At 43.8% G+C, this 24,258-nt stretch overlaps 1 protein-coding gene across 4 annotated transcripts in view; it reads right to left on the bottom strand.

Moving 5' to 3' along the window:
• Positions 1-24,258, bottom strand: part of shank2b (SH3 and multiple ankyrin repeat domains 2b) — a 1,028,817-nt gene that overhangs the window by 3,778 nt on the left and 1,000,781 nt on the right. For all 4 annotated transcript variants that reach the window (XM_078549478.1, XM_078549479.1, XM_078549480.1 and 1 more), the window contains 2 exons: positions 22,699-22,810; positions 19,086-21,456 (listed from right to left, as the gene is read on the bottom strand). In XM_078549478.1, coding sequence (XP_078405604.1) covers positions 19,086-21,456; positions 22,699-22,810 — 2,483 coding nt within the window. The remainder of the gene's footprint in view (positions 1-19,085; positions 21,457-22,698; positions 22,811-24,258) is intronic.

Genomic DNA, 24,258 nt, shown 5'->3' with positions numbered 1-24,258 from the left:
ATTGAATATTTTGTGACATTAGAAAGGTCATGGAATCAGACTGTTGAAGGACAGAAACATGCCTCAGCCCACTTAAAGTTTGTGTGGTCTCTCTCTCCACATCAAATCATGGAATGGTTACAGCACAGAAGGAGGCCATTCAGCCTGTCAGGTCCATGCCAGCTCCCTGCAAGAGCAGTTCACCTGGTCTCACTTACCCAACATTTTCCCCCATAGTCCTGCAATTTTTTCCATTTCAGGTAATGATCCAATTCTCATTTGAAGGCCTCTATTGAATCTGCCACCTCCATGGTGCAGTTGAGTTCCTAGCCACTCACTGCGTTTAAAAAAAAGTTTTCTGATGCTGTTGATTCTTTTGCCATCCACCTTAAATCGGTGTCCTCCAATTCTCGATCAACAGAAATAGTTTCTCCCTGTCTGCTCTGTCCAGGCCCCTCATGATTTTGAGCACCTCTATCAAATTGCCTCTTAATCTTTTCTTCTCCAAAGCTTCTCCAATCTATCCAGGTCAGTGGATCCTCATTTCTGGAACCATTCTTGTGAATCTTTTCTGTACCCTTTCTAATGCCTTCACATTCTTCTTAATGTGGTGCCCAGAACAGGGTGCAATACTCCAGTTGAGGCCAAACCAGCATTTTATACAGATTTATCATAACTTCCTTGCTTTTGTGCTCTATGCCCCAACTTATAAAGCCTAGAACCCCTTATTAACCACTTTCTCAAATTACCTTCTACCTTCAATGGTTTGTGCACTTATATCCTCAGGCCCCTTGCTCCTGCACCCTCTTTAGAATTGTACCTTTTATTTTATATCGACTCTCATCATTCTACCAAATAGAGTTACTTCACATTTCTCTATATTAAATTTCATCTGCAAGTTGCACATTCCACCAGCTTGTCTGCATTTCCTCTTGGCGTATTACTATCCTCATATCTCACAATACTTCCAAGTTTGGTGTTATTCGCAAATTATGCCCTGTACAAAAAAGCCTAGGTCATTTATATCAAGAAAAACAGGGTCCTAGCACTGACCCATGATAAACACCATATCTATCTTCCTCCAGTCCGGAAACAACCATTCACCACTGCTCTGTTTCCTGTCACTCAGCCAATTTCATTGGCATGCTGCAATTTTTTCTTTTATTCCATGGCTTCTATCTTTGCTAACAAGCCTGTTATGTGACACTTTATCAAACACCTTTTGGAAATCCATGTACATCACATCAACTGCATTATTCTCACCAACCCTCTCGGTTACCTCCTCAAGTTATTTAAACACAATTTGCCCACAACAAATCTGTGCTGGCTTTCCTTAATTAAGCCACATTTGTCCAAGTGACTGTTAATTTTGTTCTGAATTGTTGTTTCCAAAAGCTTTCCCACCACCAAGATTAAACTGACTGGTCTGTAGTTGCTGGGCTTTTCCTTACACTCTTTTTTTGGACAATGTACATTTGCAATTCTCTAGTCCGCTGGCACCATACCTTTACCTAAGGAGGACTGGGAGATCCATGACCAGTGCCTTCACAATTTCCACTCTCATTCTCCTCACGTGCAATTTACTTTCATCCCATTCTCCTGCTCATTCTCAGACTGTTGAATTGTTCTCTTTTGTAGTATGAAGTAACTTTAACCTAACCCATCCAGCAGGAAAGCCACAGGATTGAGTGGATGCTTTTTCTCGCCCCTCTCAATACCACTCTGCTTTGGCTGGGACAGTGAAAAAAAACCGGAAAGAGTTTCAACTCAACATTGCAACCCATCCTGTCAGAGTAGTTTAAAATGGCCCCATTGACTGCTTCAGTAATTGTTAGTCACAGAGTTCCACATTTTGATTAACAGCTGTGTAAAGACATCCTTTCTAATCTCCACTTGAAATTAGTTTGCAAGCATCTTAAATGCCTGCCCTGTGCTTACTGCCCTACCAGTTGGTGTAATAATTTACCTTTTAATAACCCTTAAGGACATCGATCAGGTCATCTCTTAAACCCTCTCACCTCTCAAATTTTTCTTTAGAACTGTAACTTCTCATTCCTGGTAATGTATTACTGAATCTACACTTGCAGCTTTTCATTGCTTTTATGACCCTCCTATCGTAGGGCATCCAAAATACAGTTCAACTGAGGTATTGCATAAGTTCAATAAATACCTGTTTGCTTTTGCAATCTATGGCTTTAGATACTAAATAAATAATCCCAGGTAAAACACGAAGAGAAACAATAAGATTTAAGATTAAATTTATGAATGGTACTAAGCACCACTTTGTCCCAATGATTACTCATTATTTAATTCAATAATTTAAATGAAAGTTGTTTCAAGAGATCAAAATGAAATCAAATATCAAACTGCCTTAACCAGAGTCAAGTTACAACTCTATTTCCCTGATAGCTCCTAGATTTTACTAAATGTACAAGTACTTGATTTTATTTCTTGTAAATTGTCATTGCTACTAACTGGTAGAAAGGCAGAAGAATTTCCATATGGCTGCTTAAATTAACTTCTACCTGGCAGTTTAATCCTGCTCCTACACATAAGCCTGCTACTCAACTATGGCAGGCACCTCACCCAAACACGGTGCTGCACAATCCCTGACACTCTGCCCTCTCTTGCAGGAGAAGGTAGCCCATAACAGCAGAGAGAGGCAGAAGACTGGAGCAGGGTCGGGGGAGATTGTACGTCCCCATCCTGAGCCCCCAGTAGCTCAGTGAGAGAGTGTCTGCATTCAAACACATGAAAGGAGTGAAGTTGTGGGATTACTGAGCCAACTCACCAGAAAAAGTTAAGCTGGTCCATTCAAATGTAAGTGAATTTCCACTAGCAAGATAAGTCTTAATTATTTCCAAACAACCAGTCTAGCACTGAAAATTTACTTTTACAAGTGTGGAGACTCATTCCTTCTGATTTTAATTGTTGAAGATTTAAAGAAATATATATTTTCTGCCTCTTTCAAACCTCTCTCTCCTTACATCATCTTTCTTCCGTATATAATTTTAGATTCAATTAAACATTCTAATATACTGACTATGCCAGCTAGAAATTGGTTTTCTCTGTTTTTTGGGCACAGGTGCAACCAGCCTGCAGCCATTCGGATTAAGATAGGCAGAATCCAATTTCTGTCTACCCATTTCATTTGACTGATAGGAGTGTTGGACTGAATGGCACCCATGTTTCTCCTTTGATTTTCATGCTGCCTCTGATTTTTGTATAGCGGTTGGGTGGGGTGGTGGGGAGGATGCTGCTCATAGCGTTGTTTGGTGGTCACGTGCTCTAGGTAGTCTGATCCTCTTAAGTTTCTGTGCCTATTGAAGGGAGGTTGTACAGCTGAAATGATGGCTCATTTCTGAAATACTGGAAGGATGTCTTAGCAGGCAGGGGTCAGGGATCCCCTGGTTTCATGGTGCCTCACTGGAGGTTCTAGTCACTGAGGTGGACTCCAGGAGGTAGGCAATATTTCCCCAGGTGGGAAAGAAGCCCTCAAGACACAGCCTGAGGAGTGAATGGGAGCATGTCACTCAGGATGTGGCAGAAATGTAGGAAAAAAGTACAATGACTTCCCATGGGTGGTCAAGATAAGTGAATGCATCCTCTCTGCACATCTCATACCAACAACCCCTCACCCTGCTCAATGCACCACACTCCTATCACTCACTGGCACTCAGTACTCAGGCCTAACATTCACATACTCCACCGCACCCACCCATATCTACCAATGCTGCAGCATCACACCCACCTCTCCCTGCCTCCGCACACTTTCAGCTATTCAGATATGGCAGGCACATCCCCCAAGCACAGTGTCACACAATCCCTGACGCTCTGCCCTTTCTCTTGCTGGAAAAGGCTGCCCACAACAGCACAGAGACGCAGAAGACTGGAGTGGGATGGAGGGGTGTGGGAAGATGCAGACTCTATGGGATTTTACGAATCCGCCAAAGTTAATGGAGGTTAGAATGGCTCGCGGCATTTTATGGCCCCGTCCCTGCTGCGATGGGGCCGTAAAATTCCGGCCTATGGCTCCATCCTGAGCCCCCTGGGTGAAACGGTCCTACACATCATGGAGCTGGAGATGATACAGTCCTGTGGCATCTGCTGCAACAGAAACTGCCCAGGATGGCAGGTTCATGCCCCTTTTCAACCCTTTCCATGCCTTTAACCCGAGATTGGCATCACGTGAAAGTTGAAGATGCTGTGACCATCCAGCTCCTGCTTTCCTTCCCATCCCTCCCCTCACCCCTTCTACTTGGCTGTTTTCAATCCACAATCTAATGTTCCATCTTTTTTTTTTAAAACCCCTTTATATATTAATAAGGTGTTTCACAGTAGCATCAACAAACTAAATTTGACACTAAGCCACACAGAGGTATTAGGACAGGTGACCAAAGATTTTGTCAAAGAAGTAGGTTCTAAGGAGAATTTTAAAGCAACAGTTAAAATTGGGGAGGTTTATGGAAGGAATTCCCTGGCTCAGGACCCAAGAAGCTGAATGGAGTGATGGAAATCAGGGAGATAGACAAGAGACCGGAATTAGAGGAGGGCAGATACCTTGGAGGCTTATAGGACTGAAGGCAGTTACAGAGATAGGGAGGGTTGTAGGAGTTGGAGGTGGTTGCAGACAGGAAGGGTTGTAGGAGGTGGAGGAGGTTGCAGACAGGGAGGGTTGTAGGAGTTGGAGGAGGTTGCACACAGGCAGGGTTGTAGGAGTTGGAGGAGGTTGCACACAGGCAGGGTTGTAGGAGTTGGAGGAGGTTGCACACAGGCAGGGTTGTAGGAGTTGGAGGAGGTTGCACACAGGCAGGGTTGCACCAAGCTGCAGACAGGGCGAGTTGGAGGAATTGGACAAGGTTACAGGTAGGGAGCTTTGTAGGAGTTGGAGGAAATTGCAGATACAGATATAGAGGAAGGGCTGCAGCACAGAGGTAGTGGAGATTATATATTCAGAATAATGCAGAACAGAAAGAGGCCATTCAGTCCATTGAGTCTGTACAGTCCTGGGGTTCTATAGACTCTGGTAAGTCCACACATTCTGTCCAGTTATACAGGGTCCAGGATGCCTTCTCCCCACCTCTATCTTCTGCCCTTTTTTTAAAAAACAGAGCTTCCCCTGTCTGTTCCATTTCTTGGTCATGCTGCAGAAAGAGGGGGTGATGAAAGGACTGGCCCCATAAATGGGTCAGGCAATTGCCTTTTCTCCAGCAACCCAGCACAGAGCTTCCACCAGCTGTGCCTAAGGAAGAGTCACTGGAAACCACCTCATCTACAGCTTGTGGAGTGGCCGTTTAATGAGCATAGGTTTAGGGCCCCTCTTGCAGCTGCGTGCCTGCTCTTTGGCTGAATGATGTACGGGCTCAAGGGCTGGACTTTGGTCAGCCTGGCATGGATTGGTTGGGCTGTGCGATGTCAGGGCAGCGTTGGTTCAAGCTCTTCCCACATGTGCGAGGAACTGCACCTGTTTTTCCTGCGCCCCTCATCTGCAGTTGCCTGTGCAGGCTGAGCTGGAAGCAGCCAGGTAGCATGGCCCACACTCAGTAAGTGACACAAGGTCTCAGTCACAAGCAGCGCTCTGCAAATCAAATTTTGCGCCCTACGCGTCTCAGTGAGGATTCTTCAATCTGACAGGTTGAAGAGCCTTGATACAAAAACACCTGGAAAAACTCAGCAGGTCTGGCAGCATCTGCGGAGAGGAACACAGTTAACGTTTCGAGTCCATATGACTCTTCATCAGAACTAAGGAAAAATAGAAATGAGGTGGAATATAAGCTGGTTGAAGGGGGTTGCGACAGCTGAAGCTGGATAGAGGGCCAGTGATAGGTGGAGGCAAAGAAGAGATTGCTAAAGATGTCATAGACAAAAGGACAAAGGGGTGTTGACGGTGGTGATCGAGAACCTTGATGTTGCTTCTTCTCCTGTTCACACACGTCTCAGCCCCACTTACAGCACATTGCACTGGAAAAGATTTCTAATTACTGCAACTCACCGGGCAATGGCCCATTTAAAATCCGTGGTCTGTGGACAGCTAGAAGTGTGTTGCACAGTGAGTGCTATTTCTTCACCCGACTTCAAAACTCAGGTCTTCGTGTCCGCTCCAGTTAGCTGGGGAAATGTCGGAACCAGGAGCTGAACCTGGTCAAGCCTCAAAAGTCTGAGACATAATCTTAATGGGATAAGATATGTAGAATGTTGCGGGGCAGGTGGAAAGGGATGTAACTGAAGGGGTGAGGGTTTGTTCTGCAACCTCAGTTCTTCAAATGCATGAGAACACTAAAATAAGCATATTTTTGCATTCTGCAACCATGGCATCGCAGGTAGAGTAATGAATCCACTTCTTATAGCATGGTCATTAGCCGTGGAATTGTTACTAATATTAATTTTAGAATATTTTAAACTTCTTGGCAACTTGGTACTTTCTGCCGAAATAACTGACAACATAAAAAGCACAAAGAAAAACAGTAATTTATGCTTTTGAGATGAGGTTTACACACCTTGAACACGAGACTCTTCTGCAAACAGCAATCATGAAAGCAAATACAATTTTAACAATGAAATGGAAGATGCCCTATAATGAAATGTATTAGAAGTGTCTTAACAACAGTGTGTTGTCCTTTGTCCATCAGGCTAACATTATTCACTTGAGTCAAGGTTGCCCAGGCCATTAGTTGCTAAGCAACTGCTGTTTCAGCAGCCAGAATACTTGTCACCTCTACAAAACAGAAATAAATACCCATATTGTAATGTTTGAAATTGTCCCAGTTTCCCTTGCCATGCTGTATGAGCGCGATTGCTTTACTTACCCTCCCGATTCAATACAGTCTGTTGCCATTTGAATTTAAAAAAGAACATCCCCAAATATTGAAGTTAAAGCCACCACTTTAATGAAATTTGCAAATGCTTTTCTTCTTTAATGCAATAATGCATTTATAAAGAGCCTTCTCTGCCAGGCTGAACTTGTTCTCACATTGAGCAACTTCTCATTCAACTCCACTCACTTCCTCCAAGTAAAAAGGGGTTGCAATAGTTATCTCCTGGGTCCTGGCTATGCCTGCCTTTTCGTGGAACATTCTTACAGTCCTACACAGGTTGCCCCATCGCCAGCTCTTTCTTCAGCCCACTGACGACTGCATTTAGTGCCACTCCAAACTGGAAAATATCAGCTCAGTTTCTGATACCCACCCCCTCCCTCACCTTCACGTAGGCCACTTCCGACTCTTCCCTTCCTCAAATTCTCCGCCTCCATTTCCGGAGATAGGCTCGTGATCAACGTTCCCCGACAAGCCCACTGACCTCCACCGCTGCTCTGACCACACTCACACCCCGCTTCCTGTATAGACTCTTTTCCATTCTCTTACTTTCTCCATCGCATATGTTCTGCTGATGCTGCCTTCCATAACTGTGCTTTTGAGGTGCATTCCTTTCTCTTCAACAGAGGAATTTCCACCCCCTCCCCAACCCAACCCCGCCGCTGCACCATGGTTGGCAGGGCCTCAATAAGGTTGCCAACTCAAGTGTTGGCCTGGAGACTCTAGGAATTGAAGGTTAATCTCCAGGATACTGTTGTGCGCAATCCTGGAGAAAAATCATCAGGGCATCAAATGAGCATTTAAACGAGCATTTTGTGAGCCTCTCTCTTTACCAGATATAAAAAGATTGAAAATGGGGGTAAAAAGGCTGCTTGGCCGACAGACAAGCATCATCCAACTGGGCGATGAGTCTTTTTGCTTGTCAACTGGTGTAGGATGGTAGTGCGTCACAAGGGTGGACGTGTTGTCTGACTAATGGCTACAGGGTGGTGGGACGGGGAGGGCAGGTCATGTGATGAAACTTCCAGGAATAGATTTAATCACAGTTGGAAACCCCAGTCATCAACTGTGTCTGCTCCCACTTCCTGCACTTTTGCTCTCATCCCTTCCCCACCCCCAAATCACCGATAGGATTCCTCTTGTCCTCACCTTCCACCCCATCAGTCTCCATCTTTAATGGATTGTCCTCCGCCATTTCTGATCCTGCAGTGCCACCAAACACATCCACCCCTCCCTTTACAGCATTCCGAAGTGACTGTTGCCTCTGCAATACCCTGGCCCCACTCCTCAAATGCCCACAACATTCCTCCCTTGCACTGTTCCGTGCAAGCACAGGCGATGCAACAACCTGCTCTGTCATCTCCTTCCTTCCCACCAGCCAAGGTCCCAAACACTTCTTCCAGGCGAAACAGTGATTTATTTGGACCTTCCTCAGTTTTGAACTCGCTGCTCATGATGCAGCCTGCTCTACACTGGGCAGGCCAAACGCACAAGTGATTTTCTGTTTTTATTTCAGTTTTCTAGCAGCCGTAGTTTTCTGGTTCTGTATGTACATATATTATGCATCTGTCAGATTTCCTATGCTTCTCCATTCTGTTTGTTTTTGGACCCGAGGGTCCCGATTTGCTCCCATGTTTCTTGCCATCACTCAGATCCCTGCTTCAAATAAAAAGATGGAAAGGCTGAGCCACGGTTTCAGCATCAATGTGGTTTGTGGCATATGACTATTCCAGCCTATTGTCCTTTCTTGCTCTCGGGAGCTTGAAATGCAATGCACCACTGCTCTGAACTACGACTGAATCTTGCAGCTTGAGTAATACTTTCCTACTGAGAGCGAGAAAGCTCAAATTAGAATCAAATCTTGGATTCAGCATTAAAGTGCCCTCCCAAGGATGTTGACTCTGTTTCTGGTGTAGGGATCTATGGACAATGTGTTACCCCATGGTATTGGCCAAGTAGCCGTTACTCCTGCATAAGGCTCGACAGTGAATGGAGGCAGGCTATTCAACTGCAGCAGCATCACCAAAGAATTCAAGTAGGAGCAGGGAGCGAATTTCTCCGCCTGCACCCATAGAACCACAAATGCTTAGAGAACATAGAGGACCAGAGGAGTTCTCCCCACTGTTCTGCCCAGTCAATGGTTGGTCCTCAACCAACATCACTAAAAACCGGGTAAATTGTTTTAATCACATTGCTGTTTGTGGGACCTTGATTCACGCAAGTTGGCTGTTGCATTTCTTTGGGACGTCCCGAGGTTGTGAAAGGCACGATACGAGTCCAAGCTTTTTCACTCTTTTCACAAGGAGGCCACCATTTGGCTCTTCATTTTTGGTCTAGATTTTTGCTAAAACCAACCCAAACTGCCCTGCTCGCTCTCCCCATATCTCCCTCTGCTTCAGATATTGATCCAGTTTTGCCTTGTAAGATGAAGTGGGCTCTGCGGTAAAGCAATCCATGCTCCAACAAGGCTCCACATAGACATTTCTTCTAACCTCTCTGCTCACGCTCTTAGGTGACCATCTTAAATTGAGATCTGTTGTCACCGACTCACCCAGCCAGAGGAAATAGTCCTTCCATGTTTATTTGATAAAGATCCTTCACACATTTTACAAACTTCCATTAAGCTCCTCCTTGTCTTATCTATACCAGTTGTCTCAAATATCTTATAATAATTATAATTTCCAGGCAGTGCATTTTTGCTTATATTTATGTGGCACTATAAAATATCCTTAGCAAAATTTGCAAACCAAGAGTTACTTTTGAAGTGGGGTTGTACACACGCAAATCTTTGAATGCGACAGGACAGGTTGAGAAGGCCATTAAAAAGCATATAGGGTCTTTGGTTTTCATGAAGGCATGTAATATAAAGAATGGAAGTTATGCGTTCAAATTCTGGGCACCACACTTCAAGATGAATGTCAGGACCTTGGAGGACATGTTGAAGGATACCAAGGGTGAGGGACTTCAGCTTGTTTTTTTTTTAATAAATTTGTTCACAGGATGAGTGTCACTGGCTAGGCCAGCATTTACTGCCCATCCCTAATTATACTTGAGAAAATGGTGGTGAGCCACCTTCTTGAACTACTGAAGTCATATGGGTGTAGGTACACTCTCAGTGCTGTTAGGGAGGGAGTTCCAGGATTTTGACCCAGCGACAGTGAAGGAATGGCGATATAGTTCCAAGTCAGGACGGTGAGTGACTTGGAGGGGAACTTGCAGGTGGTGGTGTCCCCACACACCTTTTTCCTTTCATCATTCTTTCCTAGGATGTGGGTATTGCTGGCAAGGCTAGCATTGGCTGCTATCTCTAATTGCTCTTGAACTGAGTGGCTTGTTAGGCCATTTCAGAGGGCTGTTGAGAGTCAACCACATCGCTGTGGGTCTGGAGTCACATGTAGGCCAGACCAAGCAAGGACAGCTGGTTTCCTTACCTAAAGATCATTAGTGAACCAGATGGGTTTTTACAACAATCAAGAATGGTTTCATGGGCACCAATACTGAGATGAGCTTTTCAATTCCAGATTATTACTTGAATTCAAATTCCATGGTGGGATTTGAACCCTTGCACCTAGAACATCAGCCTGGGCTCCTGGATTATTAGTCCAGTGATATTACCACTATGCCACCATCTCCACCTGCTGCCCTGGTCCTTCTAGATAGTAGGAGTTGCGAGTTTGGAAGGTGCTGTTGAAGGAGCCTTGGCAAGTTGCTGCAATACGTCTTGTGCAAGGCATTCATTTAATTCCTCAGCTATGGCCCCTTCGTCCATGTGTAAATTTCCTCTTAGGTCCCTAATCTGACCTGCTCCTCCTTTTACCACCCTTTTACTATTTATATGACTATAGAAGACTCTGAGACTCCCCTTTAATGATGCAGAGAGATTGGAATTGAGAGATCTAGAATGCACTGCCCGAAATGATTGTGGCAGGAGATTCAACAGGGACATTCAATAAGGAATTAAATAGATATCTAAAAGGGGAAAAAAAACTTATAGGGCTACGGGGAAAGAACAGGCGAGCTAGTGCCTTAAAAAAAGGGCACGTGGCTTCTGCTGCACTAGACTGAAGGCCTCGGGAGCCTGCTGCACTGCACTTTTCTGAGGAGACCGGAGTCAGATGGTTGGGTGAGGAAGGTGCAGCTCCCGACTAAGGTAGGGAAAAAGGGGCGGAGTGGCAATCTGACTGTGCTTGTTACCCCCCGGAGGTTCTGATCTCAAATGTACTAAATAGGAGCAGGAGTGGACCATATGGATCCTGGAGTCTGGTTCTCATTCAGTAAGATCATGGCTGATCATCTATATCAACTCCGCTTTCCAACCCAATCCCCGTATCCATTGATTCCCTTAAAACTTGGGATCTTGCTACTCTTTCTGGCTCAGCTGCTTACTATGCTATTAGGGGATCTTTCAGACATTAGTGGAGCTCTAGTCATTACTTTTGATCGTATTCTTCCACTATCATATTAGCAACATCAGCTCATCATATTAGTAATAAAGCTTGTTACTACAAATCCTCTTATGAAAGATACTAAAGCATCGCTAACGGTTAAGTTAAATTGAGGTAGAAGGCAGGTAGCAGAGGATCATGGTGCAGCTTAGGTTAGATTTTAACCCATTCTCTCCTGGCTCGTCAGTGGGACTTCTGTAAATCTGGTGTGATCGGGAACAAACTATTTTTGTATCTCCAAACATGGCTCCAACTTTCCAGTCTGATTTCTTGAAGTGCATCAAGGACATGTTTAACCTAAGCTGCTTTTCAGCAAACTGATTTGATTGGGTACAACGCTGGTTGTACTGGGGCAGTTTTACACTGCGCATTGATGTCAAAATTGGGTGGGGTGTAAAATTGACATTCCACCTGGCTCCCCCCCCTGGATTTCCTGCCTGAGTGGCAAGTGGAACTTTTAGCCCAGAACCAAGAGGAATACAGAAGGTTCAGAGGGGAGGTGAAAAAGCATATTAGAGAAGCGAAGAGAGATTATAAGAAAAGACTGACAGCCAACATAAAGGGGAATCCAAAGTCTCCTATAGACACATAAATAAAAAGACTAGGGCCAATTAAGGCCCTAAAATGGAATTTACACATGGATGAAGGGGCCATGGCTGAGGTATTAAATGAATATTTTGCATCCGTCTTTACCAAGGAGGTAGGTGCTACCCAGGCCATGGTGACAGGCAAGGAAACTCTGTCACTAGAAGGGTTCAAAATTGATAAGGAGGAAGTGTTGAACAGACTGTCAGTATTTAAAGTTGACAAGGCACCGGGACTGGATGAGATACATTCAAGGAAATTGAAGGAAGTGAGAGTAGAAATTACAGGGGCACTGGCCATAATCTTTCGGTCTTCTCTAGACTCGGGGGTGGAGCCAGAGACCGGAGAATTGCAAACATTACGCCCTTGTTCAAAAACGGTTGTAAGGATAAGCCCGCAATTGCAGGCCAGTCAGTTTAACTTCAGTGGTGGGCAAGATTCTAGAAACAATTATTCGGGATAGAATTAATTGTAACATGGAAAAATATGGCTTGATAAGGAAGAGCCAGCATGGATTTCTAAAGGGGAAATTGCATTTAATTAACTTGGAGTTTTTTGAAGACGTAACAGAAAAGGTCGATGAGGGTAATGCTGTTGATGTGGTGTACATGGACTTTCAAAAGGCATTGGATACAATGCCACACAACAGACTTGTGAAAAAAGTTATTGCTCATGGAATAAGAGGGACAGTAGGAATGTGGATACAAAATTGGCTGCAAAATAGGAAGCAGAGTGTAATGGTCAATGTATATTTTTTGGGCTGGAGGAAGGTTTGTAGTTGTGTTCCCCAGGGGTCAGTATTGGGAAACTTGCTTTTCCTGGTATATATTAATGATCTAGATCTTTAATCTGCAAAGTTTGCAGATGATACAAAGCTTGGGAGTGTTGTAAACTGCGAGGAGGACAGTGTAGAATTTCAAAAGGACACAGACAAGTTGGTGGAGTGGGCAGATAGATGGCAGATGTAGTTCAATGTGGAGAAGTGTGAGGTGATGCATTTTGGTAGGAAGAACATGGAGACACAAAATAAAATAAGGGATGAAATTTTGAATGGTGTGTAGGAGCAGAAAGACCTGGGTGTAAATGTGCATAGGTCATTGAAGGTGACAGGACAGGTGGACAGTTAATAAAGCATATAATACCCTGGGCTTTATAATAGGGGCATAGAGTACAAGGGCAGGGAGGTTATGCTGAACTTATATAAGACCCTGGTTGACCTCAGCTGAAATACTGTGTACAGCTCTGGTTGCCACGTTATAGGAAGGATGCAAATACATTGGAGGGAGTACAGAAGAGGTTGAAAAGAATGGTTCCAGGGATGAGAAGCTTCAGCTATGAGGATAGATTGGAGAGGTTGGGACTGTTCTCCTTGGAGAGAAGGGGGTTAAGAGGAAATTTGATTGAGATGTTCAAAATCATGAGGGGGTTGGACAGAGTAGATAGGGAGAAACTGTTCCTGCATTTCAAAGGATAAAGAACAAGAGGGCACAGATTTAAAGTGATTTGCAAAGAAGCAAATGTGATGCGAGAAAAAACTTTCACACGAGTGGTTCGGGTCTGGAATGCACAGCCTGGAAGTGTGGTGGAGGCAGGTTCAATCGAGGCATTCCAGAGGGCATTAGATGATTATTTGAATAGAAACAATGTGCAAGGGTACAGGGAAAAGGTAGGGCAATGGCACAAGGTCATAATGCTCATTTGGAGACCTGGTGCAGACACGATGGGCTGAATGGCCTCCTTCTGTGCTGTTAAAATTCTGTGATTCTGTATCTCTAAAGCACCCACAATAACAGCTGGCATTCTGTAGCACCTTTAACAGGGAAAATGCCCCAAGGCACTTCACAGGAATGCTGACAACTTTGACACAGCCATATTAGGAGACACGAGGATAGGTGACCAATAATTTGATCGGAGGTAGGCTCTAAGGGGTGTCCTAAAGGTGCAAAGAAATGTCAAGAACTGGAGAGATTTAGGAAGGGAGTTCCAGGGCTTCAGGACTAAACAATTAAGGGGCAAAAGTTGTGGGGGGAGAAGGAAATAAATGAAATAACCATCAGTAGAGAAAAGTACTAGGGAAACTAATGGGGTTGAAGGCCGATAAGTCCCCTGGACCTGATGAGTTACATTCTAGGATTTTAATGGAAGTAGCTACAGACGTAGTGGATGCACTGGTAGTAATCTTCCAAGAATCCTTAGATTCTGGAAAAGTCCCAGAGGATTGGAAACTGCCAATGTAACACCCTTATTCAAAAAGGGACGGAGACAAAAACAGGTAACTATAGGCCAGTTAGCTTAACATCTGTCATTGGGAAAATGTTAGAGTCTATTATAAAGGATGTAATAGCAGAGCATTTAGAAACACACAATATAATCAAGCAGAGTCATGGCTTCATGAAGGGAGAAATCATGCCTGACAAATTTATTAGAATTCTTTGAGGTAATAAGCAGGATAGATAAAGGGTAACCAGTAGATGTAATATATTTGGGTTTCCAAAAGGCATACGATAAGGTACTGGACATACGGCTACTTAATAAGATAAAAGAGCCCGTGGTGTTGGGGGTAGTATATTAGTATGGATAGAGGGTTGGCTAACTAATAGAAGACAGAGTTGGGATAAAGGGGGCATTGTTGGGATGGCAACCTGTGACTAGTGGGAGTGTCACAGTGATCAGTGCTGGGAGCACAATTATTTACAATATATAATAATGACTTGTATGAAGGAAGTGAATGTACTATCACCAAGTTTGCGGATCACAAAAATAGGTGGGAAGGCAAGTGGTGAGGATGACACAAAGAGTCTACAGAGGGATATAGACAGGTTAAGTGCGTGGGCAAGAACTTGGTAGATGGAATAAGATGTGGGAAAATGTGAAGTTATGCACTTTGGCAGGAAGAATAGAGGAACTGAATATTATTTAAATGAAGAAAGACTGCAGAAAGCTGTAACACAGAGGGACTTGGGGGTCCTTGTGCATGAATCATAAAGCTAACATACAAGTTCAGTAGGTAATAGGGAGGGCAAATGGAATGTTGGCCTTTATTTCAAAGGGAATGGAGTATAAAAATAGGGAAGTCTTGCTAAAACTATACTAGACACTAGTTAGACCACACCTAGAATACTGCGAACAGTTTTGGTCCCCTTATCTAAGGGAAGATATACTGGCATTGGAGGCAGTCCAGAGAAGGTTCACTAGGTTGATCCTGGGTATGGAGGAATTTTTTTTAATGAGGAGATGTGGAGTAGGTTGGGCCTGCACTCATTCGAGTTTAGAAGGATGAGAGGTGACCTTATTGAAACACACAAGATTCTTAGGGGCCTTGACAGGGTAGCTGCTGAGAGGTTGTTTCCCCTTGTGGGAGAGTCTAAAGCCAGAGGGCATAATCTCAGAGTAAGGGGTTGCCCAGTTAAGACAGAGATGAGGAGGAACTTCTTCTCTCAGAGGGTAGTGAATCTGTGGAATTCTTTACCGCAAAGGATTGTAGAGGTGGATCGTTAAGTATATTCAAGGCTGAGGTAGACAGGTTTTTAATCAGTAAGGGAATCAAAGGTTATGAGGAAAAGGCAGGTAAATTGAGTTTAGGATTATCAGATCAGCCATGATTCATTGAATGGCAGAGCAGACTTGATGGCCTACTTATGCTCCTACGTCTTATGGCTTCGGGCCTAGGCAGCTGAAGGCACAGCTGCCAAAGATTTAACAATCAAAATCAAGGGGAAACAAGAAACCAGACTTAGAGGAGCACAGGGATCCTGGAGGGTTGTGGTGTTGGAGGAGGTTACAGAGATAGGAATGGGCAAGGCCATGGAGGGGTTTGAAAATGAGGGTGAGAATTTTAAAATCAAGGTAAATCAGGTTCTCAGGCTGGGAGCCATTGCAGGTCAGTGAACACAGGGGCGATGGATAAGCAAGACTTGGTGTGCATACAGACAGGCAGTGGAGCTTTGGGTGAGAAAATATGCAGCAGCCCCTCACACTACACCAGACAACATTCAACCTTTGTCCTTTAATTAATACAAGTAGGCAACTTATCTTGACTCACTAATGTGAAGTTTGCAGGGTAGATTTTACACTTACCATTCTGGCCTAAATATGTTCTTATGGTGTAAAAACAACAATATTTACGGTTCTATTGAAATAAGAACATAAGAAATAGGAGCAGGAGTAGGCCATTCAGCCCCTCCATCCTGCCCCCCCATTCAATAAGATCATGGCTGATCTGCCCCAGGCTTCAACTCCTCTTTCGTGCCAGCTCCTCATAGTCCTCAACTCCCTGATATTTCAAAAATCTATCCACCTCCTCTTTAAATACTTTCAGTGATCTAGCCTCCACAAGTCTCTGGGGTAGAGAATTCTAGACATTCACTACCCTCAGAGAAGAAATTCCTTCACATCTCAGTTTTAAATGAGTGTCCCTTTATTCTGTAACTATGTCCCCTAGTTTGAGATTCTCCCACTAGTGGAAACATCTTCTCAACATATACCCTGTCAAGCTCCCTCAGAATCTTGTACGTTTCAATAAGATCACCCCTCATTCTTCTAAACTCTAATGAATAAAGGCCTAACTTGTTTAGCAGTTCTTGATAAGTCAACCCCTTCATCCCAGGAATCAGCCTAGTGAATCCCTTTGGAACTGCCTCCAATGCCAATATATCCTTTCTTAAATATGGGGACCAAAACTGTACACAGTACTCCAGGTGCGGCCTCACCAACACCCTGTGCAATTGTAACAAGACTTCCCTATTTTTAAACTCCAACCCCCTAACAACACACAGCATTAAAAGGGACCAAAATGATGCATCAGGATAAGACCTCAGCTAAGACCTCCACCAGGCCACTTGATGCATTCGGGGTCATTCATGTTGCTCTTCTGGCCTACTGCAACAGACAGTGGCACAAATAGGGGGGGTATGGGAAAGAGATAGGTTGGAACTTGGCCCTCCCCACCCGCTACATTGGTATTTGTTTGTGGTGGGCAGGGAAAGGAACGGGGTATGGATAATGGTGATTCAAGTGGAAGTGGCAGGGTAGGGTGGGGATGGAGAAGAACAATTCACATCTGGGCTGAGAGGTGGAGTAGGCCTCACCATGTAAATTTTTTTCTCTTTTTCACCACTTTTGGGCAGGACAATAAAGAAAAGCAGTCCCTTGAATTGTCGGTGTATACTTACTGCGGCCATTATATATTCGCTTAAGGAAAATTGGATGCATACTGTAAGTCCCTTAATGTCTTCATGGAAGAGCTAGAAGAATATCTTGTCATGAATAGAACCATGGGCTGTAAGGGTAAATTGAGACTGTGGATGTTCCATATGGAACATGATGGTTCCTGAGCTGCTGGGACCATGCAAATATCACAGCAAGGAGGCCCTCATAGGAGGTTTTTTTTGGGCTTCCAGGAGCCTTTCCTCAAGAATTGGGAAGGGGTTTGGGCAGAGCCCTGTGGAGTGTGCTTGATTGTGTAAATGGTCTTTTCTCATTCCATGCCATACAATTTGGGGTACTTGTTGGCAAGCAGCAATGGGAAGCTTGACTAGTGTTCCCCTTCCTTTACGTCAAGGGTGCTGAAGCCAATTGTTGACCCACACTACCATCTAAGATGGCATTAGCTAAAGCAGCACAGAACAAGGATATCCTTCCCAGCATAGGACACCTCATCCCGAATAAATTCATTTGCAGCTGAGATCAGTTGATTGGAATTAATTTATATTCAATTCCACAAAATTTGTGCTGTGCACATTTCAGTTTCTGACACATTCCTAGCATAATTTGTAAAAATGAGAGCTATGATGACAATATTCAGATAGTTTAGCTTTATCAGAAGCACAGCTGCCACATAAAATAGACAGGACATTACTGCTCATATTAATGAATAAAAGTTTCATGACAAGCAGCAAGGCAGGAATATCAGCAGCATCTTAAAGATGATGAAATATGAAAAGGGACACACAGCTGGGAATGGACAAATATATGCACTAAAGTTCTTACAGATACTGTCAGACATCGGTGATAATTTGTGTAGAATTCATCTCAGCCCACAACGTTCACAGAAATATTCAGTTCCTAAGAGTCATCATACTGGACTCGAAATGTTATCTCTGTTTCTCTCTCCATAGATGCTGCCAGGCTTGCTGAGTTCTTCCAGCACTTCCTTCTTATTCCAGATTATTTTGTACATTCAAAGAAATATTTTTGCCATATGAGGAGTATTTTTCGACTCAAAAGGTTAATAGACATGTCATCATCAGCTGCGCTAGCCTCAGTGGATGTTACAAATTGGTGGATAATTACGGGAAGGGGTACAGTGGGTAAAACAACTTTCAATGAACTTAAAGTACACCTCACTGATGGAATATTCATTGCTTCAATCATCTAAACAAAATCTGTAAAATCCTGCCAGCGTAAAATCCCACCCATGGTTTTGTTGCGATGGAGAAATGCTTTAGCTACATTGGAAGATGAGGTTTTGGCTATTAACAGTTTTATTCTGGAATAGGTTCAGTGCTATTTCTACCTTTCAATTAGCAAGTTATAACAAATCTGCTGGGACACAACAGTGTAAAATTGACTGCTGATTAAACTCGTTGCTGGAGAAACTTTTCAATTTCATGCTCTCAATGGAGAGCTTTGACCTCTGGAAGTGTACATTGGAAACCTAGGCACAGTGCTCACCCAAATTCAATAAGGAATCCAGGAGAAACTTCTTTACTCCTTCCACGCGGAGTAGTCGAATCAAATAGTGTATTTGCATTTCAGGGGAGGCTAGATAAGTACATGAGGGAGGAAGGAATGGACACAACGCTGTTGGGGTTAGATGAAATAGGCTGGGAATAGGCTTGTGTGGATCATAAACATAAACCAGTTTTGCTGAATGGTCTTAGTACACTATGTGTTCTATGTAATTTTCAATTGGCGGGAGAGGCTCCTTATTAAATGCATAAAGTTGGAAAATGAATCCTTTAATGTGGTTGTATCAAAGTCTTCTCTCCGCGATTTTAAACAGAGGCAAGACCAATTTAAAATAAATATCGTTAGTCTATCAGGGCAACGGCCAAGACGACATCAACTTCATCCAGTAGTTGTGCTGAATTCCATATTGCTGTCTCTTTCAAATAAATTAGTACCACACATCTGTTTTAAAGCTTGAAATCTATAACTAAATTCACTTGACATTAACAAAGCTAACAGATTACATCCTTCTGTTAAAATCAATTTGGCCAATCCAACTGATTGTGCTATTCTGTGATTAATAGTGGGCCATTACCTTGCTCCAAAGGCTGCTCCTCTTGTTCCTGAAGGAGAGTCCAAGGCCTCTGTCGGTTTGGGCACCTTTTCCTTGTTCATTTGCTGCAGTATTGAATTCAATTCGCTAATGACATTTGCCTTTGCATCGGTTGCAGCAGGGACTTTTAGATCTGGTCCATCACCCCATAGCTTCGAGGTCCTCTGCTGTGGAGATTTAAGAGTTTCAGGCGGGATGCCACCAGGTGGGGGAGGCGGTGCAGGTGGTGGCATGAATAAGCCGTCAATGTTCTCTTCTATCAAAGCATCTTTGTAAATTGCATTATTTTTGTTGATGATAGGCTTAACTTTTGGCTTTGGAGGGACTGGAGGCTTGTCAATGGTAAACATCTGCCCATCTGCATAGACTGTGCAAGTATCTAAATTCTCTCCAGCTTCAGAAGACAGGGTGGAGATACTGGAGACGGTGGAAATGGTGCTGGTCGTTTCCAAGTGATGGTCACTGTTGCTGCGACTGTCCACCTCTTCGATCCCTGAATCTACTACATTGTCAAAAGGCTCACGTGGTGGGACGAAGCTAGTGGGAAAGGAATCAGAATGACCCACAGGCTTTTTACCATCTGAAGCAGCTGGAGATAAGCCGCTTGTATCCCTGCTGTGCAATGGCAGGTTGGTGCAAGTGGCATTTTTGCTGTGCCTCAGCAGATCCGAGAGAGATGGAATGGCTGGAGGATCCTCGGTGCTCTCAAAACTATTGGCAAACTCCAGCGGTGGAGGTAAAGGTTCAGAAAATAGAAAATCTTCTTCCACGTCGACCGAGGCCAACGGAGGTGGTGGAATGCGGAATGGTAAAACGGCAGAATCGTCAACTGAATTGACAGTTATGACGGTTTTGGCGGTTCCCTTAGACGCTGAAGCTTTTTCCGTAGCTTTGTGTTGCTCTGATGCAACGCTCGCTGGGGAATTTTCTTCCGTACTTGCCGCATTCCCTCTTTCATCCGGCTTGGCACCAACGTCTGAGTGCAACATGAGTAATCCCGGCGTCTTCTGCTGTGAGGCATCTACCACGTCGTTCAGCATGTTTTTCTTCTCATCACCCTTCTTGTCTTCTTTACTCGTGTCCGCTTCGGGCTTTGGGTTGGTCTCTTTCCGCAGTGTTGCGGAAGATTGGTTCAGTTTGGTGGAACAAGAGGCAGAAGCTGTTGTCTCCATGTTTGACCTTAACTTGGTGTCGATGTACAGTGGTTTTGAGAGTTCTGTTTTTCCAGATTCAGCTTTGCTAGTGTTTTGCAGGGGCTGGTCTTTCATTGTTCGATCTCTTGCAGCCATTGCTAAGGCCAATGGAGTGTTTGAATCCAATATTTTACCAGTGACAGGATGGACATAAGTACTATTAGCATTGGGAATGTTTGATGCACTATGACCTTTTGTATTTCCGGCGTTACAATCAATATCTTCTTTTTTAGAAGCAATGTTCAATATCCTTGGGCTACTTTGCACTCTTTGATTACTAGTGTCTGCACTGCTGTAATTGGTGCTAGCTTTGGATAATGGAACCAGTAGGTGACTGTATCGCTCTTCATTGCCAAACATCCCTTCGTCAATAGATTTGGATTGCCTCAACCGTGAACTTGGTAGGAGCCCGACATCTTCATCACCCATATCAGTTGAGAGGAAGGCAGGGGAGTGACGCTTCGCTTCTATTCTCTTTTCCCTGTCTTTCACTGCCCCAGCGATAGCTGCTGCAAATGGGTTGCAGAAGCCATCATCAGGCCTAAGGTGGCCTTGGTGTTCTGAAGCCTGGGTGTCAATTTCCATGCTGCTCCCTTGGCTGCTTTTACCACTGCTGCTGGTTGAAGGTTCTTTGACAATAATGGTGGGGATGGGAATGGAACATGTTTTCTCTGGGCTGTCTTCTACTTTTGATTGCTTCACCAGCTGACCTTTTCTTCTGGCTGGTTTGGCGGGAACATACACTGCTTTATTCCCAATGGTCCCGACATCAGAATATGGATTCTCTGGCATGTTACTCCTCCTGTTTCGCATGGTCTGGTGTGACGAGGCATTTGGCTTGTACTGGTCTTCAGAATCCAAGGAATATTGTTGGGAATCTTGCCTGTAGTACATTGCTTTCTTCTGTCGATCCATGACAATTGTCCCTGTGCTATCTGGCCTGTTGGAATTGTGTGTTCTTAACCCAGAATTATGATTGAAGCTCGGCCTTATTGTACCATAACTCCGCGGGGTGGAAGGTTTGGGCGCATTGTAAGGAGGTGAAGGAGGGGAAACTGATGGGGGAGGTGGGATATCTTCAGCAGTATCTGGCATTGACAAACTTCTGGTAAATTTTAGCAAGGGAGGAGCCAAAAATTGTTTCTCTTCTTCTAACATACCTGCACACAAAACGAAAACCCTATATTAAGATCAATTTGATAAACGAACACTTACATTTCTTTCACGCTAAATTGAATTTAATTTCTTTCAGCAAACAAGCAGCAAGGCACATAAAATTAAGATTACTTTGGGCAAATCTTATCACCCAATGCCCCTGTCCAGCAGTGATTTACCCAGGTCAAGAATTTGGATGTAGGAATCAGCACCATTTTCTACATGTTGGTTCATAAGGATCCATTGTTTTAACATGCGCAATGCTTCATATTTGGACTGTCGTCCATTTTATTCATAGTCCTAAAAGTGATGACAAGGAAGGTCAAAGCAAAGGATCTGAAAGTGTCCAAGTTAGACTGGCTGAAGTAATTTTAAAAATCTGAATGTTGCAGAAAAACAGATTCTGTAACACTCAAGATCCATTGTTGAACAAACATGTAAGGTGCATCAGCACTCTTCATTTTACCGGACAAATGAAAAGATATAAGCATGCACATTTTCAGGGAAATTAGTGCAACTATAATCTGTTCTAGCTGTTGCCTTTATGGGGGGAGAAATTAGTCAGCGATAATGTGACAAAGATGTTTAATGCGCTCAGAACAAAGTCTTCTCTCTGGTATTGTAAGGAGGCATTAGCCCATTTATTTTTAATGAGTTAACAATTTTATTAAAATAGCATAGAATCAATTCCCCTCTCTGCTATTAAGCATTCACACAGTAACACTTGTCAACAGCAATTTCTCCATCTGTATGTCTTAAGCTCAAATTTCAAAACAGAATAGGCACACATTTTAAGGAAAACCAAGGCTGGAATCAATCAGGGCAGCAAAAACCTTTCATTAACTGGCTCTCAGGAATCATTCTTTTCAATTTTGTTGTAGAGACATAAACATAAATATGTATTTGATACATAGGTTCGACGTCGGGGGTCACTTATTGGCTGCTGGCATCCAGTCACAGTCGCTGAGAGTGCACGCTGAGATTTGATCAAAACTAGACTGATTTTCCAAATAGCAGTCTGAAAATTATGCAAGGTGCATAACCTGATTTTTAACACATACTCATAACAGGAAAGGCTTCCTCCTGGGGAAAGTGACTCAGTGGGAAGGATAGATTATTTGATAAATTGTGTACAACTGTATGAAGAATTGCTTCACGAACTCACGTGCACATCATAAATAAATTCGGTAAATAAGCCAAAAGCAATTTTGCTCAGCTTGATACAAACAAAAATATTGCCACTTTACCTATGGATTTCTGCCTTCGCATAGTTCCTCGTGGTATTTCTAGATAGGGGCTGTTATGGCTCCCTGGGACTGTAGGAGGCATTACAGCAATACCCTGCCGTTCATAGATTGACTAGAAATAAGAAAGTAAAGTTAGTTACCTTAATGTTGCATCGTCACACATGCTGTTATTTTTCTAACTGTACTGCATGAGATATTCCATTGAGACCCATATCACTGGTCTTACTGACCAACACACACACTGGGAGTCCCCAGCCTGTGGAGGAGGTGCGGATAGTGGGGTGTTGCCTCTGTGCCTCCGACATGGGGAAGTGATGTTTGGAGTGCATAGAGGGATGTTCCAGAGAAGGGTCTCTCCACCACTCCCCTCCAGTGATTCCCAACATATCCAGGTCAAGCCCCATTTCCTGCTGGAGTCGTGTCATGAGCTCGTCATTTTTGGGTCATGTCAAGTCATCACGGTGGGAAATAAAGCTGAAGGTTGCTAATGTGCACGTTGACCCCCTTACTTATGGACAATGTCATTGAAGGGCAGCATGTGGATGAAGAATGGTATGGATGCCAAAGGTGGAAATGTGGAGCAAGCCAGAGGTAATTGGGAGGAGAAATGATTGCAGGTGATGTGCTGGATGTATTGGAGTAGACAGGAATGGAATCATGAGGGAGCAATACCACAGAGCAGCAGTCAGGAGGACAAGTAAAGATGACATGTCATGGTCACAGGATATCATTGGTGACTCTGACCTGGGTGCTGTTCATGCTGTGGGAAGTAGCAAACATTAAGCTTAGAAGAGATCGATGAATGATCGAGACTTAGGGTGAGAGGAGGTCAAGGGAGCAGCCAGTGAGTTTCAGGGAGGAGGTGAAATAAGCTAGGGTAAGGTTGCAGGCTGCAGAACAGGGGAAACAAAGTGGGGAGAGGAGCAGGAAGAAACAGAGGCAGCCACCAAAGGTAACCTAAATTGTGAGACACAATTAAATCCATAAATTGCCATAGTTGAAATCATGCACTTAAACCCTTCATTACTGGTCATCATCCATTCTGTCCCTGTAGAAGATCATTCGGGCTTATATGCAGACTGCAGTTATCCTTGGAAAGTGGCAGCATTGGGCTGGGATTCAGAGTTTACATATTATATTCTTCCTTGTCAATCAAACCAAATTAACACTAGGAAAGGATCAACACTTATCAAAGGGCAATCATCATTGCTCTTTTTAAAGGAGGTTAAATATACAATAAAGGTTAGCTGTTTGGAGCAACGCAGAAGTAATGGGGATTGTGATTAGATAGCACAAATACTGTCACTTTACATCAGAAGTTATTCTTGCTTCACCGACTATGCCTAAACCCTCCTATCTCTGGGATCATAACTCCATTGCTGCTCGAGGTTAGAATTCTGCACCACTGCCATCATAGGTTTAAGATTTCATTAATTACTTGGCTCTTTCCTAATTGGGCTTGTACATACTTTTGGACCTTTGGCACAACCGGCTCTGTGAAGTGAAGCACTTTGCCAATCCTCTGTCAGGAACATTGAAGCCCTCCTATGCAAGTCAGGA

The sequence above is a fragment of the Cetorhinus maximus genome, chromosome 9 (assembly GCF_964194155.1).
Source record: "Cetorhinus maximus chromosome 9, sCetMax3.hap1.1, whole genome shotgun sequence".
Taxonomy (NCBI): Eukaryota; Metazoa; Chordata; class Chondrichthyes; order Lamniformes; family Cetorhinidae; genus Cetorhinus; species Cetorhinus maximus.
This window is presented reverse-complemented; position numbering and strand designations above follow the sequence as displayed.